At 41.5% G+C, this 14858-nt stretch overlaps 1 protein-coding gene across 3 annotated transcripts in view; it reads right to left on the bottom strand.

Annotated features, from left to right (window-relative positions):
- LOC126253067 (para-nitrobenzyl esterase-like) overlaps positions 1–14858 on the bottom strand; it is a 186356-nt gene that overhangs the window by 145267 nt on the left and 26231 nt on the right. For all 3 annotated transcript variants that reach the window (XM_049954155.1, XM_049954154.1, XM_049954153.1), the window contains exons 2-4: positions 11592–11726; positions 9261–9534; positions 4139–4324 (exon numbers count right to left, since the gene is read on the bottom strand). In XM_049954155.1, coding sequence (XP_049810112.1) covers positions 4139–4324; positions 9261–9534; positions 11592–11726 — 595 coding nt within the window. The remainder of the gene's footprint in view (positions 1–4138; positions 4325–9260; positions 9535–11591; positions 11727–14858) is intronic.

The raw sequence follows: 14858 nt of genomic DNA, 5'->3' as shown, positions 1-14858 counted from the left end.
ATGTGAAGACATCAAATGTACAGGAACTAACAAATATTTCAATGGAAAATGAAAATATCTGTGTCTAAATATGAACACAATGCTGTCTCTTTCGTCACTGTAAAATATGGAAGTGAATTCCAAGTAACTGTAACATAAATATTTTTCATATATTTCTTTGATAGTAATTTCTCATAATTAGAGAGTGGTACTAGAGATCTGAATTTGCTTTAAAGAAAGTTTTAATAGCCAGGTTCACTTTCATTATTGTTTATTCCTGATGACCTTTTTAACAATTAAGACTGTCATGTTCTGAACTCCCGAAAACTTATTGTAATACGTCTTCCTTCATTATTACTGTATTACAAACGCCATGTTGACATTATTATGGATAGTATAAAACAGGATTGTCAGAAATAAGAACAATGCGGCTAAGGTGCTTTTTATCTGTATTGTCCTACTTATGACAAACCTGTTTTTATTTGTAATACACCTGTGTGGAATGTGCTACATGTGTATTGTTCTACTTATGACAAACCTGTTTTTATTTGTAATACACCTGTGTGGAATGTGCTACATGCTATTCACTGGTAATGTCAACATCGCATGTGTGACATAGTCATAATGGAACAGGACGTATAACAACAACTTTTTTGGAGATCAAGAGATGAAAATTTTAACAGTTGAAACCGGTCATCTGGAATAAATAGCACTGAATGGAATCTTGGCTGTTAAAACTATCTTCAAATATACTTTTTTTGTTTCAATGGACAGAATTTAGAAATCTTTTAGTGCTACTTTCTATAGCTATTAAACAGCATTAAAACTTAAATAATTATTTCTAAGCAATAAAATGCACCTGCTACAGAATTAATGAGCCAAGATGACCGAAATCCAAATTAGACATAAAAGAGGAATTATGGACGTTAGGACCTGTGAAGGACTTCAGTGACCTATGTATCGCATTAGATTATAAACTTCACTATCTCCGTCACAAAAAATTTCATTAAATCTGATAATCGGTTATCTGATTTACAGCCATCATCATATCTAAAAATTAAAAAAAATATAAACAGAAAAAATATCAGTAGACTTATAACACAAAAAATAGACTCATTAACTGTGCGAATAAAATGAACTACTTATCTGAAGAACAGAATAGGTTATGTTCATTTACAGATTTAGTGAAGTCCATATTGATTGGCGGTAGCTGCTAATCCTAGGAATAGAAATTTGCTTTTCATGCTATTGAAATTTAGAAAAATACAACTTTTTAGGCTTGTTGTGTAACTAATATACATTAATAGATAGTAACAATTGGTCTACAAATATCTTTCACGAAGTACATAAAACTTCACAAATATTTTATACTAAAAACAAGACACAAGCTTAATCAATAAAGTTTAAAATAGGTATTGCGCACTTTTTAACTACGGACAATGAAACAAAACCTTGTTGATTGACTTTTTAACAACATCTGCGAAAGCATCACGACTGGGAACAGGAACGCTTAACCACCTTTTTTATTTATTTTCTTTTTTCTTCAGGACAGGCGAAGTACCTTCAGATTCCTAAAAACCCATGTTGTTGTTGTTGTTGTTGTTGTGGTCTTCAGTCCTGAGACTGGTTTGATGCAGCTCTCCATGCCACTCTATCCTATGCAAGCTTCTTCATTTCCCAGTACCTACTGCTGCCTACATCCTTCTGAATCTGCTTAGTGTATTCATCTCTTGGTCTCCCTCTACGATTTTTACCCTCCACGCATACCTCCAATACTAAATTGGTGATCCCTCGATGTCTCAGAACATGTGCTAGCAACCGATCCTGTCTTCTAGTCAAGTTGTGCCACAACCTCCTCTTCTCCCCATAACTATTCAATACCTCCTCATTAGTTATGTGATCTACCCATCTAATCTTCAGCATTCTTCTGTAGCACCACATTTCGAAAGCTTCTATTCTCTTCTTGTCTAAGCTATTTATCGTCCACGTTTCACTTCCATACATGGCTACACTCCATACAAATACTTTCAGAAACGACTTCCTGACACTTAAATATATACTCGATGTTAACAAATTTTTCTTCTTCACAAACGCTTTCCTTGCCACTGGCAGTCTATATTTTATATCCTCTCCACTTCGACCATCATCAGTTATTTTGCTCCCCAAGTAGCAAAACTTCTTTACTACTTTACGTGTCTCATTTCCTATTCTAATTCCCTCACCATCACCCGACTTAATTCGACTACATTGCATTATCTTCGTTTTGCTTTTGTTGATGTTCATCTTATACCTTCCTATCAAGACACCGTCCATTCCGTTCAACTGCTCTTCCAAGTCCTTTGCTGTCTCAGCGAACCTCAAAAGTTTTTATTTCTTCTCCATGGATTTTAGTACCTACTCCGAACTTTTCTTTTGTTTCCTTTATTGCTTGCTCAATATACAGATTGAATAACATCGGGGATAGGCCACAACACTGTCTCACTCCCTTCCCAACCACTGCTTCACTTTCATACCCGTTGACTCTTATAACTGCCATCTGCCTTCTGTACAGATTGTAAATCGCCTTTCGTTCTCTGTATTTTACTCCTGCCGCTTTCAGAATTTGAAAGAGAGTATTCCAGTCAACATTGTCAAAAGCTTTCTCTAAGCCTACAAATGCTAGAAACGTAGGTTTGCCTTTCCTTAATCTCGTTTCTAAGATACGTCGTAGGGTCAGTATTGCCTCACGTGTTCTAACATTTCTACGGAATCCTAACTGATCTTCCCCGAGGTCGGCTTCTACCAGTTTTTCCATTCGTCTGTAAAGAATTCGCGTTAATATTTTGTAGCTGTGAGTTATTAAACTGATAGTTCGGTTATTTTCACATCTGTCTACACCTGCTTTCTTTGGGATTGGAATTATTATATTCTTCTTGACGTCTGCGGGTATATCGCCTGTCTCATACATCTTGCTCACCAGATGGTAGAGTTTTGTCAGGACTGACTCTCCCAAGGCCATCAGTAGTTCTAATGGAATGTTGTCCACTCCCGGGGCCTTGTTTCGACTCAGGTCTTTCAGTGATCTGTCAAACTCTTCACGCAATATCATATCTCCCATTTCATCTACATTATCTTCCATTCGCATAATATTGTCTTCAAGTACATCGTCCTTGTATAGACCTTCTATATACCCCTTCCACCTTTCTGCTTTCCCTTCTTTGCTTAGAACTGAGTTTCCATCAAAGCTCTTGATATTCATGCAAGTGGTTCTCCTTTCTCCAATGGTCTCTTTAATTCTCCTGTAGAGAGTATCTATCTTACCCCTCGTGAGATAGGCCTCTACATCCTTACATTTGTCCTCTAGCCATCCGTTCTTAGCCATTTTGCACTTCCTGTCGATCTCATTTTTGAGACGTTTGTATTCCTTTTTGCCTGCTTCATTTACTGCATTTTTATATTTTCTCCTTTCATCAATTAAATTCAATATTTCTTCTATTACCCAAGGGTTTCTACTAGCCCTCGTCTTTTTACCTATTTGATCCTCTGCTGCCTTCACTATTTCATCCCTCAAAGCTACCCATTCTTCTTCTACTGTATTTCTTTCCCCCATTTCTGTCAATTGTTCCCTTATGCTCTCCCTGAAACTCTGTCCAACCTCTGATTCTTTCAGTTTATCCAGGTCCCATCTCCTTAAATTCCTACCTTCTTCCAGTTTCTTCAGTTTTAATAGATTGTGGTCAGAGTCCACATCTGCCCCTCGAAATGTCTTACAATTTAAAACCTGGTTCCTAAATCTCTGTCTTACCATTATATAATCTATCTGATACCTGTTAGTATCTCCAGGGTTCTTCCATGTATCAATAATCTTATCTCATCAGCAGCACTGAAAGGACGATAGTAACGTAGTGGAGAATTTGTGAAACGTTCGTAATTGATTACTAAAGTTTGGATCTCAACAGCTAAATTCACACATTAGACTACCGGTGCATGAGTGCCCTATTGAAAATTTTTCCGATTCAGTAGTTAACAGACCTAAAATTGCACAGCTGCAAACAGTGAACAGTAAGTAACAAACATAAATTTACTGATATCGAGTACAGATATCTCGCCTTGAACTTGTACACAAATCCATTTCTTAATCTTATCAGGCTGTCTGCGAGCTACAGTCGCGGTCCCTCACCCGCCGACGCGTTCGCCACGAGGTGGTAGGACACGGCGACGCCGCCAGCGCTCTGCCCCTGCAGTGTTACCAACTGCGGGTCCCCGCCGAACCTGGCGATGTTCTGCTGCACCCACAGCAGGGCCTGCCGCTGGTCCTTGAGCCCAGCATTGCCAGGCACCACGGAGTCCTCAGTGCTCAGAAAACCTGCACGACAGACAAGATACACAAGTCCTTGACGCTTTTGTTGGACAGCTGGCGAATGCTTCGCAATTGCATCCAAAATTCGCCGTTCTAACTAATATATTCGTGAATTTAATGCTTGGAATTAATTTACCCAAATTTCAGATCACTGGATATATCTGAACATGCCACAAAATTATTGTCGTTTGGATACTTTTGAACATGGTGCCAGTTCATGTAAATGCAGATCGTTTAGATTCTGTTAAACACGACGCTCCCTGAAAGATTCCGACATAGCAGATGTGGTAAATCTGAAGAGGGAGTGTACTTAAGTATTGATTCTGAAGCCTTTATTTTACAGCGGTTTCGAAAAGGCATCTCGATTTTTATATAGCACATTGGTGGTTTGAAGTAAGGAGAGCTTCCTTGGCTGTCGGTAATGTTCCAGGAAATAACTTCAGGGTTTGCCTTCCAGAGGAATACAGATATTTAGTGCAGAAGTATCTTCGATCCTGATAACAATGTATAATGATGATGATGATGATGTTTGGCTTGTGGGGCGCTCAACTGCGTGGTCATCAGCGCTCGCACAAAGACATTTTTACACATTTCAATATAGCCAAGTTCACGAATGATGATAATGATAATGAAATGAAGTGGATAACACAAACAGCCAGCCCCGGGCAGAGAAAATGCCCAACCTGGCCGGGAATCGAACCCTGGACGCCGTATACGAAAGCAGCAACGCTAGCCACTAGGCCACGAGCTGCAGACTGATGACAATTCTTCAAAATAGTGGGCGCCCTATTAGCATAGCACCAAATGTATGCAGCGAAGAAAATGCAAAAGATAAGGGGGACGATTCTTCTTGTTGAGAATGCGTTATTCTACTAGTTACCATGTCACACGGCAGTATGTGGAGCCGAAGAGGCAGACCAAACTGCCATAGGGATCTGCAACCACCAGAACGTGACGCAGTCCACCATTCCCCTGCATGTCTCACTCCTGAATCAGTGAACCTTGCGAAGGTGCAAGGAGGAGTAGCTGGCAGTGAGGAATAACAAGACGCAGTCGGCGAAGCACACCACCCAGCTGCAGGGGACTCCTTGTCGGTCACTGTGGTCCTCCTCCGAATAGGACAGTGCCCACTGAAAAGTGAAATCATACTCCGGCGAGAAGTTCTCTCAGTTTGTCACTGCCTTGGCGTGCAAATCACTGTACGCCACATTTTAACCGAGTTCATTTCACATTATCACGAGAATGAAAACGCTGATTCAGGTGGAGATCCGTCGTGTTAGCTAACTGTGAGAGAAGTGCAATAAAGCTTTTAAAACTTTATGAAATCTCTTGCTTAACCTTTCATGTTAGAAGTTTTCAGTTCAACGATCAATCACCCACATTAATTTCTCCAGTACTTTAGAGCTTAACTACTGGACTTCCCTTTCTCCCAAACTTTTATAACTTATACAAAAATGATTTTAGTACTTCTAATCTTGTGTGTGTGTGTGTGTGTGTGTGTGTGTGTGTGCAAATGAATCTTATACAATTATAACACTGTTTATTAAACTGGTAGATGTATGCCCAAGCAAACATATGACTAGCATCATATTTTGCAACCCTGGGAGCATTGATCATAGAGTTTCCGCCAGATGATATCGATGAGCCAATTTCTGTACAGGAAACCTGACCTCTCATACACCTTAGATTGTAAGACACTGGACTCGCATTCGAGAGAACTGCGGTTCAGTCCCTCTAAAAATCCAGATTTAAACTTTCCGCGATTTCTTTTAATTGCTTAAGTTAAAAACCAGGAAGACACCTTCGAAAAAGACGCATCCCCAATTTCCCTCCCGGAGGTCTCCAATTTCAACTTGAGACACGGCTCTGCTGACTTCGCCATGGACAGAACGTTATGCCCTAATGGTGCCTTCTTTCCTCTTCATGTATGGCTGTAGATTCAGCTGTGGTTTACCTGTCCACATTCAGAAGTTTCGGAAAATTTAAAAATAAAGAAGCAGGTCACTGTCAAACTTTCAAGAAGTGTAGCTGAAATGCCGATGCTGGTTAACTATAAATTACAGAAGACGCTACAGTACACCAGTCAATCTATTGTAACGACAGTTACATAGAGTAAGTTGACTACATAATACAGTACTTAAAGGGGCACTGGATTGCAATTGTAGGCGAAGGAGTAGAGGAAAAGGTTACAAGAGAACATAGGCTTGGCACAAGGAATGAGAGAGGAAAAAAGACTAACTGAGTTCTGAAATAAATTTCAGCTAATAATAGCGAATGCTCTGTTCAAGAATCACAAGAGGAGGCCGGTCATACAGAGATTCATGAATCAGATAATGGATTTTAAAGCGAAGTCCGAAGCGTATATGGACTCAAACCACAATGTAGTAATGATGAAGAGTAGGCTAAAGTTTAAGAGATTAGTCAGGAAGAATCAATGCGCAAAGAAGCGGGATGCGGAGGTACTAAGGAATGACGAGGTATACCTAAAGTACTCTGACACTATAGATCAATAAAGAATATCCTAATAGGCACTGCAGTTTAAGATTAATGGACATCACTAGGAAGGATAATTACGGAAGTCTGCAATAAAAAGGTGTCGACTATGAAGCTGTGGATAACAGAGAAATACTTCAGTTGCGCAATCAAAAGAAGAAAGTACAACAGTGTTCAGAGAAATTCTGGAATACACAAATACCAGTCGCTAAAGAATGAAATAAATAGGAGTTGCTGGGGCTGGACGGAATGGCTGCATGAAAAATGTAAAGAAATCGAGGAAGAATTGGTTATCGGAAGGCCTGACTCAAGATATAGCGAGAGTGGTAACATCGAGAGTGCCAAAGGAATTCCCCAGTTAAATGCACAGGTGAGGGCGGATAGGTGGGAAGAGTACATGAAGGCTTGTATGAGAGGAAAGAATTGTCAGATGTGGCAGGAGAAGAAACAGGAATCGATATAAAACAGATAGGGGATCAGGGGATCCAGTATTAGAATCAAAATTTAAGAGAGCTATGGAGGACTTAAAATTAAATAAGGCGGGATAGATAACATACCATCAGAATTTCTAAAATTATAGGAGGAACTAGCAACAAAACGACTATTCACGTTGATGTGTAGAATGTGAGAGTGGCGACATGCCATCTGAATTTCGGAAAAATATCAAATGGTTCAATGGCCTGAGCACTATGGGACTTAACATCTCTGGTCATCAGTCCCCTAGAACTTAGAACTACTTAAATCTAACTAACCTAAGGACATCACACACATCCATGCCCGAGGCAGAATTCGAACGTGCGACCGTAGCAGTCGCGCGGTTCCGGACTGAGCGCCTAGTACCGCTAAACCACCGCGGCCGGAGGAAAAATATCATCCACACAATTCGGAAGACTGCCAGAGCCGACAAGTGCGAGACTTATTATAGAATTAGCTTAACAGCTCATTTATATAAGTTACTTACAAGAAAAATATATAGAAGAATGGAAAATAAAACTGAAGATGTGTTAGATGATGACCAATCTGGCTTTAGGAAAGGTAAAGGCATGATTGAGGTAGTTCTGACGTTGCGGATGATAATAGAAGCTAAATTAAAGAAAAATCAAGACACGTTCATAGAATTTGTCCTCCTGGAAAAGCGTTCGACGACGCAGAATGGTCCAAGATGTTCGAAATTCTGAGAAAAATAGGGAGAGACGGGCAACATACAACATTTACAAGAGCCGAGAGGGAATAATAAGAGTGAACGACCAAGAACGAAGTGCTCGGATTAAAAAGGTTGTAAGACAGGAATTAATCTTTCGCCCCTACTGTTCAATCTGTACATCAAAGAAGCAGTGATGGAAATAAAAGAAAGGTTCAGAAGGGAAATAAAATTCGAGGCAAAGGATACCAATAATACGATTCGCTAATTTCATTGCTATCCTTAGTGAAAGTGAGGAAGAATTACAGGATTTGCTGAATGGAATGAACAGTCTAATGAATACGGAAAATGGACTGAGAGTAAATCGAAGAAAGACGCAAGTAATGAGAAGTAGCAGAAATAAGAACTGCGAGAAACTTAACATCTGGGCTGATGGTTGTGGAGCAGAAAATGTTAAGGAATTCCGTTATCTAGGAAGCAAAATAACCACCGATGAACGTAGCAATGAAGACATAGAAAGCAGACTAGCACTTGCAAAAAGGGCATTCCTGGTCACGAGAAGTCTACCACAATCAAATACATTTAAGGAAGAAATTTCTGAGACTGTACGTTTGGAGCACAGAATTGTATGGTAGTGAAACATGGACTTTGGGAAAATCCGTACAGAGGAGAATCGAAGCATTTAAGATGTGGCGCTAGAGACGAATGTCGAAAATTGGGTGGTCTGATAAGGTAAACAATGAGGAGGTTCTGCACAGAATCGGAGAGGAAAGGAATACGTGGAAAACACTGACAAGGAGAAGGGGCAGGATGATAAGACATCTCTTAAGACATCAGTGAATGACGTCCATGGTACTAGAGGGAGCTGTAGAAGGCAAGCCGGCCGGGGTGGCTAAGCGGTTCTAGGCGCTGCAGTCCGGAACCGCGCTGCTGCTACGGTCGCAGGTTCGTATCCTGCCTCGGGCATGGATGTGGGTGATGTCCTTAGGTTTAAGTAGTTCTACGTCTAGGGGACTGATGACCTAAGATGTTGAGTCCCATAGTGCTCAGAGGCATTTGAACCATTTTGTAGAAGGCCAAACTATAGAGGAAGACCGAGATTGGATTACATCCAGCAAATAATTGAGGATGTGCTACTCACGGATGGGGACGCCGGCACAGGAGAGGAATTCGAGGCAGGCTCCATGTAACCAGTCAGAAGACTGATGACTCAAAAAAGAGAAAGAAAAGAAAAAAACAGCGTGTTAGGTGCAGAAGGGTGTACGTTTCATTACGTCGCCTGTTCAGTGGGGAGAATGGTCGTATTACCGAGTGGGCCTAGTCGGTAGTTGATGGTGACCAGGATGACGCCGTAGGAGACGAGAAAGTCAGGTCCGTGCTCCTGGTCAGAGCCGCTGCCGGCGAAGAACCCTCCGCCGTGCACCCAGAAGAGCACGGGCAGCCCTGCGCCCTCTTGCGGCACGCCCGGCACGTACACGTTCAGGTAGAGGCAGTCCTCCGAGCCGCCGCTAGACTGCACACAGTCGCTGCCGTACTGGGTGGCATTCCGAATACCCTCCCAACTAGGTGGAGGCTCTGGAGCCTGGAACAACAGTGCCAGTCTGAGTCATATTAACCACAGCAGTACTTTCATATATCTTTTCATGACGTATACTATGACACTGGTCATGACATGGTAATACAATCTCCCCTTCCTCGTCAAAAAAAAAAAAAAACTAAATATTACGGAGAGGTATTCACATATATTCTGACAAGATCTGGACAGAGTAGTGACTTTATAGTAGGAACCATCCCGACATTGGTCTGCAGTACTACGAGGGAAGTCGGGACTGTCGTAGGAAGACTGGAGCCTCCATACATCCGAATAGCAGACCAGTCTGCTTAAAACAGGGCAGCCTCGTTCGGCTTACCCTATTTCATAATGTTGCCCTCTTTACAAATTCCATCAAACATGTTATTTCATAGTGTGAAAACTTTATGCTACACTCTTCCTGCAACTAGGCCTACACTCAGCAGTACACTTGAACAAGGAACAGCACTTCTGTAACGTATAAAGATTTCATGTTCTTTTTACAGACGAACATTCGCAGGAATTACTGTACGTATGTCTCTACGACAGATACTGTTGTTCACACTCTTTATGTTCATACTGTATGAAAGAAGCTGAAATCCGTGGGCACTTCCCTAATACACATTTCTTATAAGTGGCAGTCAAATTAAAACGAGACAGGTGGAAAAAACTGAGTAAACCGTTTATTGAAACTTCCTGGCAGATTAAGAATGTGTGCCGGACCGAATGCTTCATGTTAGCGCACACTCCGCTGCAGAGTGAAAATTTCATTCTGAAAACCGTTTATTGTTTCAAAAGTACTCACCATAAATTTTAATACATTTTTCCCACAGTGAGTCAACACAGTCGAAGCCTTCATGGATAAATATATGTTAGTGGTGGTCTGTGGAACCATGATTGTACCCAGGATTGCAGCTCTTCGTCCGAAGCAATCGACGGCTAAACGAATGTCTTTCTTCTCGGCTCCAAAAACATGGGAGAGATCGGTACTGTACGGAAGATGTGTAAGGGCTGCACTACTAAACTTTTACAACTTAGTCGAAACTTATAGGCCCGCTCATATGTTGCCAGTGTTGCATATTACTGTTTGTGCAAAGCTTTTACATTGGAGTCTTTGTGTCATAGTTACCGCATTTGCCCCGATGTTTAATAAAATTTGAGACAGAAAGATTTATTTCCAGTTTCAGTATTGTATTTGGCCAGTGTTTGTGCTATTTCTACGAGATTCATGGAAGAGTCTTAAAGCAAAGTACAGTTTGCACCAGAGAGCTTTCGCAAACCGCAATTAGCTTGTATTGATTATTTTACTTCGATATAAATACGCCGAATGCGAATAACTCACGATATGCGGGAAATCCAAGTTGGAATCCGGGTCCGGCACAAATTATCGTATGTCACCAATAGGTAGTACGTTTGTACCTAACAAAAGCGAAGCCAAATTATTTGCATTGAGCGTATTTATTTCCAATAATAACAGGGAGCTGACTACCGTCAACAGAGACATACTACCATATATTAATTGTTTACCTGTTCTGCATTGTAGTGAAACAACATTTACATATTCGTCTCTCACGGAATGCAACTTAGTAAATGAATTATTGTTATTATTTTAGCTCTCAACATGCTGTACACTAATTTAGTGGTTTTTTAATAGTGCTAAAACACCAAGAGCTTGATGAACGTCACTGTAGAAATAGGACCATGGACATGAATTATGTGCTATGTATTTCTAGTACGAAATTGTTCTTTAGCAAGACAAGTTCTTCTTTGACAGTACTTTTAAAGTGGTTAATTTCAGTTTGCACTACATGTACAAAGTGGTTTGTAAGTGATACGTCAGTATGCTGCTGAATATAGTCGAACTGGAATTCTAAAGTTAAACTTTATCACAAACTAATTAATGGAAAAACCTGTGTTTCTATTAGTTACTTTCATTAGTGTTTCAAAAAATTTTGTACGCATCATTGACTTACCTTTCTGCTGTTTCAGTGATATTCTCGTTTGTGCCGCTGATATGCCAGATTATCACTGGCATCGAGTAATACTGCTATTCATAATTCAGAGCTCACCTGGAATCGCAGTACCCCAAGAGGGGGCTCAGCATACGGTATTCCCAAGAAAGCTGTGTATGTTGTGTTGTAGAGGCTTGTGGCTGTTTGTCCAAGCAGTGTACCTTGCTCTACGGTCACCAAGATTTCTTCTCCCTAAAGAAATTAGAAAATTCATTATTATTTAGTTCAACACAAAACGTCAATTAATATGAGTCTTATAATTTCATTAACAATATCTGAGTGCCTTCCACCTCCTAAACATTCTTCCTATATAATCATTTCTGCAAATTTCTGCTCTTTGTATTGGCAAGGTTTACCCATCCCTAAATTTACGCAGCAAATGGCAGTACATTTCCCAGATTTGTTTCCCTAGCGGTCATTAGCATTTCTTTATGAACTATAAACGCACCTTTCTGTGCCTGGTTGTCCTCTATGTACACTAGTGCACAAGTTTTATGCATGATCAGGAAAGTAGAGTACACTTACAGAATCGGTTGTACATGTGGTTGTAGAAGAAGAAAATGACTGTTGGTAAAGCATCTCGCCTACGAGAGCGACATCAAGACTTAATTTAATATGGTCTTCTGAAACTTAGTAATCGTATTTCACAAAAATGTAACGCTATTTTCCAAACGTATATCCTCTTTATGAGACGATTCAAGTCCGCAGCTCGTGGTCGTGCGGTAGCGTTCTCGCTTCCCACGCCCGGGTTCCTGGTTCCATTCCCGGCGGGGTCAGGGATTTCCTCTGCCTCGTGATGACTGGGTGTTGTGTGCTGTTCTTAGGTTAGTTAGGTTTAAGTAGTTCTAAGTTCTAGGGGACTGACGACCGTAAATGTTAAGTCCCATAGGGCTCAGAGCCATTTGAGACGATTCAAGAGCTTTGTCGACTGTCGATCTCATCCCTGTAAAACAATTTCGTACTGTCCGCAGCTCGTGGTCGTGCGGTAGCGTTCTCGCTTCCCGCGCCCGAGTTCCCGTGTTCGATTCGCGGCGGGGTCAGGGATTTCCTCTGCCTCGTGATGACTGGGTGTTGTGTGCTGTCCTTAGGTTAGTTAGGTTTAAGTAGTTCTACGTTCTAGGGGACTGATGACCATAGATGTTAAGTCCCATAGTGCTCAGAGCCATTTGAACCATTTTGAATTTCGAACAGGTCCCAAAAAGAGGTCATCGTTGCAGGTGAATATGTTGCGACTGCATCTCTGATTTGCCGTGTAACGCTTAAATTCAACCTCCCTAACCACTGTGGTGGATATCTTCACCCACGGTGAATTCATCCATCACAGCAGCTCGATGCGAATTAACATTATAGTCCATGAAGATGATTGGTCCAAATGCATCTGAAAGGGTTGCACATTTGTTTCTTGTGCTTCATCTCGATATCTCTGAACGACGATACTTCCCCTGAACACCAAAACATATGAGCGGTCAATTGCTTTTCAGTCTCCGATACACAGTTGCTGGCAGCCAAACTTTACACATACTGATGGGTTTCGTCATAAAATTAAGCTCAGGTATCGGTCGTGTTGTACCTTAGGTTTGGTCGACGTTGTACTGGCCAAAGATGATGAGCTGCATTTCCTCGGAATGTTTCCCGACGCTTTCGGGCTATGCTTTATTGTACATCAAGGATTCTGAGACGGTTATTTGTGTTGAAGCGGTTTAAAAGCATTGTCGTATTTAACAGGGCTTAAATGACGCCTGTGTGGCATTGCGCTTTAAGTATCACAAAGGGACTACGCTATCAACAAAAGTGAAAAAACGATTGAGTCATAATGAGCCTAATTCGATGGTTTCCTTTATCCAGTTATCACGTGTGCTACTGTAATGCTTTCCATACTATACACAGAGCACAGTTTTGGTAGTGGTTAAATGTTGGTGACCCTTTACAGGGAGTCCTCACTTCTTTTCTTCCTGTTCTCCTTTCTCCACTTTACTCTCAACCTCTGAATACCATTGGATATATTCCATTTACGAAATATTTTTTACTGTTTGGATCCACTGAAATTATTAATCGATGAAGTCTTATGTGTAACATTTTCGTAAATGCTCAGGCAGACAACCTGTTTAACACTAATATAATCTAAAGTTAAACGTTTGCGTACAAACTGACTTGATGTACTAGTGCAGCCACCAGATATCTCCCTGGATACAGTGCAAGGAACGTACGATTTTTTTAGTAAGGCAATAACAGTTTAGATTATACATTGTTGCTCCCTGCCGCCGTTGGATAAGCAGCTGCAGCAGCAAGTCGTTTACCCCTAGCTTACTTATTTGTTCCATAGTTTAATTCGTAATTTCTTTGCGTGTTTTTGGGAACTTGCGTTGTTTAATTCATAAGTTTTTATCGTATTATAGTATTTGAGAGTTGTAGCATCGTGCTTTAGTGTTTACTTCGTAGATTCTTACTTAAATTGCGTGTGAGTTTCGTATAGGAGGTGTAATTTCGAGTTTTAGTTACTGTAATCGTAAATTCAGGCAGATTGTAGCGCAGTCGTAAGGCATTTGTACAGGTTAGTTAATACATTCTTTGCGTGTTTCCCTTGCGTTATCTAGGCACTGACTCGTGTTTCAGTAACTGTTGTTCAACATCGATTAGAATGGACATGGACTGTGATTGCTGTGTTCGGATGAGGGCTGAGTTGGCATCCCTTCGCTCACAGCTGCAAACGGCGCTGACTTCGGTCGCGCAGCTTCAGGCTGTTGCCAATGGGCACCACTGTGGGGAGCCAGACTTGGATATCACGGGGATGTCAACCTCGTCCCGTCTGTCCCCAGATCGGTCTGCCGCTGTGGTTGCCCCGGTTGCTGTCCGCAGTGGGGTTGAGCCCTCGCCTGTGGTTGATTGGGAGGTCGTTCCAAGGCGTGGCAGGCAGCGAAAGACGTCCCCGGAGGCTGATCAGAAAGCCTCCCCGGTGCGTCTGACAAATAGGTTTCAGGCACTGTCTCTGGCTGAGCCAGATGAAGCTGCCTGCCCTGTTTCAGAGGATGATTCTCTGGGAAATCACAGAGGATCAGCTTATTGGCAGTTGGGAGCTCCAATGTTAGGCGCGTAATGGGGCCCCTTATGGATATGGCAGCTAAGGAGGGGAAGAAATCCAGTGTGCACTCCGTGTGCATTCCGGGTGGAGCCATTCCTGATGTGGAAAGGGTCCTTACGGATGCCATGAAGAGCACAGGGTGCAACCAGCTGCAAGTGGTGGCACATGTCGGCACTAATGACGTGTGCTGATTTGGATCTGAGGAAATTCTCTCTGGATACCAGCGGATATCTGATTTGGTGAAG

Source organism: Schistocerca nitens, chromosome 4, assembly GCF_023898315.1.
Source record: "Schistocerca nitens isolate TAMUIC-IGC-003100 chromosome 4, iqSchNite1.1, whole genome shotgun sequence".
NCBI classification, from domain to species: domain Eukaryota; kingdom Metazoa; phylum Arthropoda; class Insecta; order Orthoptera; family Acrididae; genus Schistocerca; species Schistocerca nitens.
Note: the sequence above shows the minus strand (reverse complement) of the source record. Positions and strands in the feature narration are given on the sequence as shown.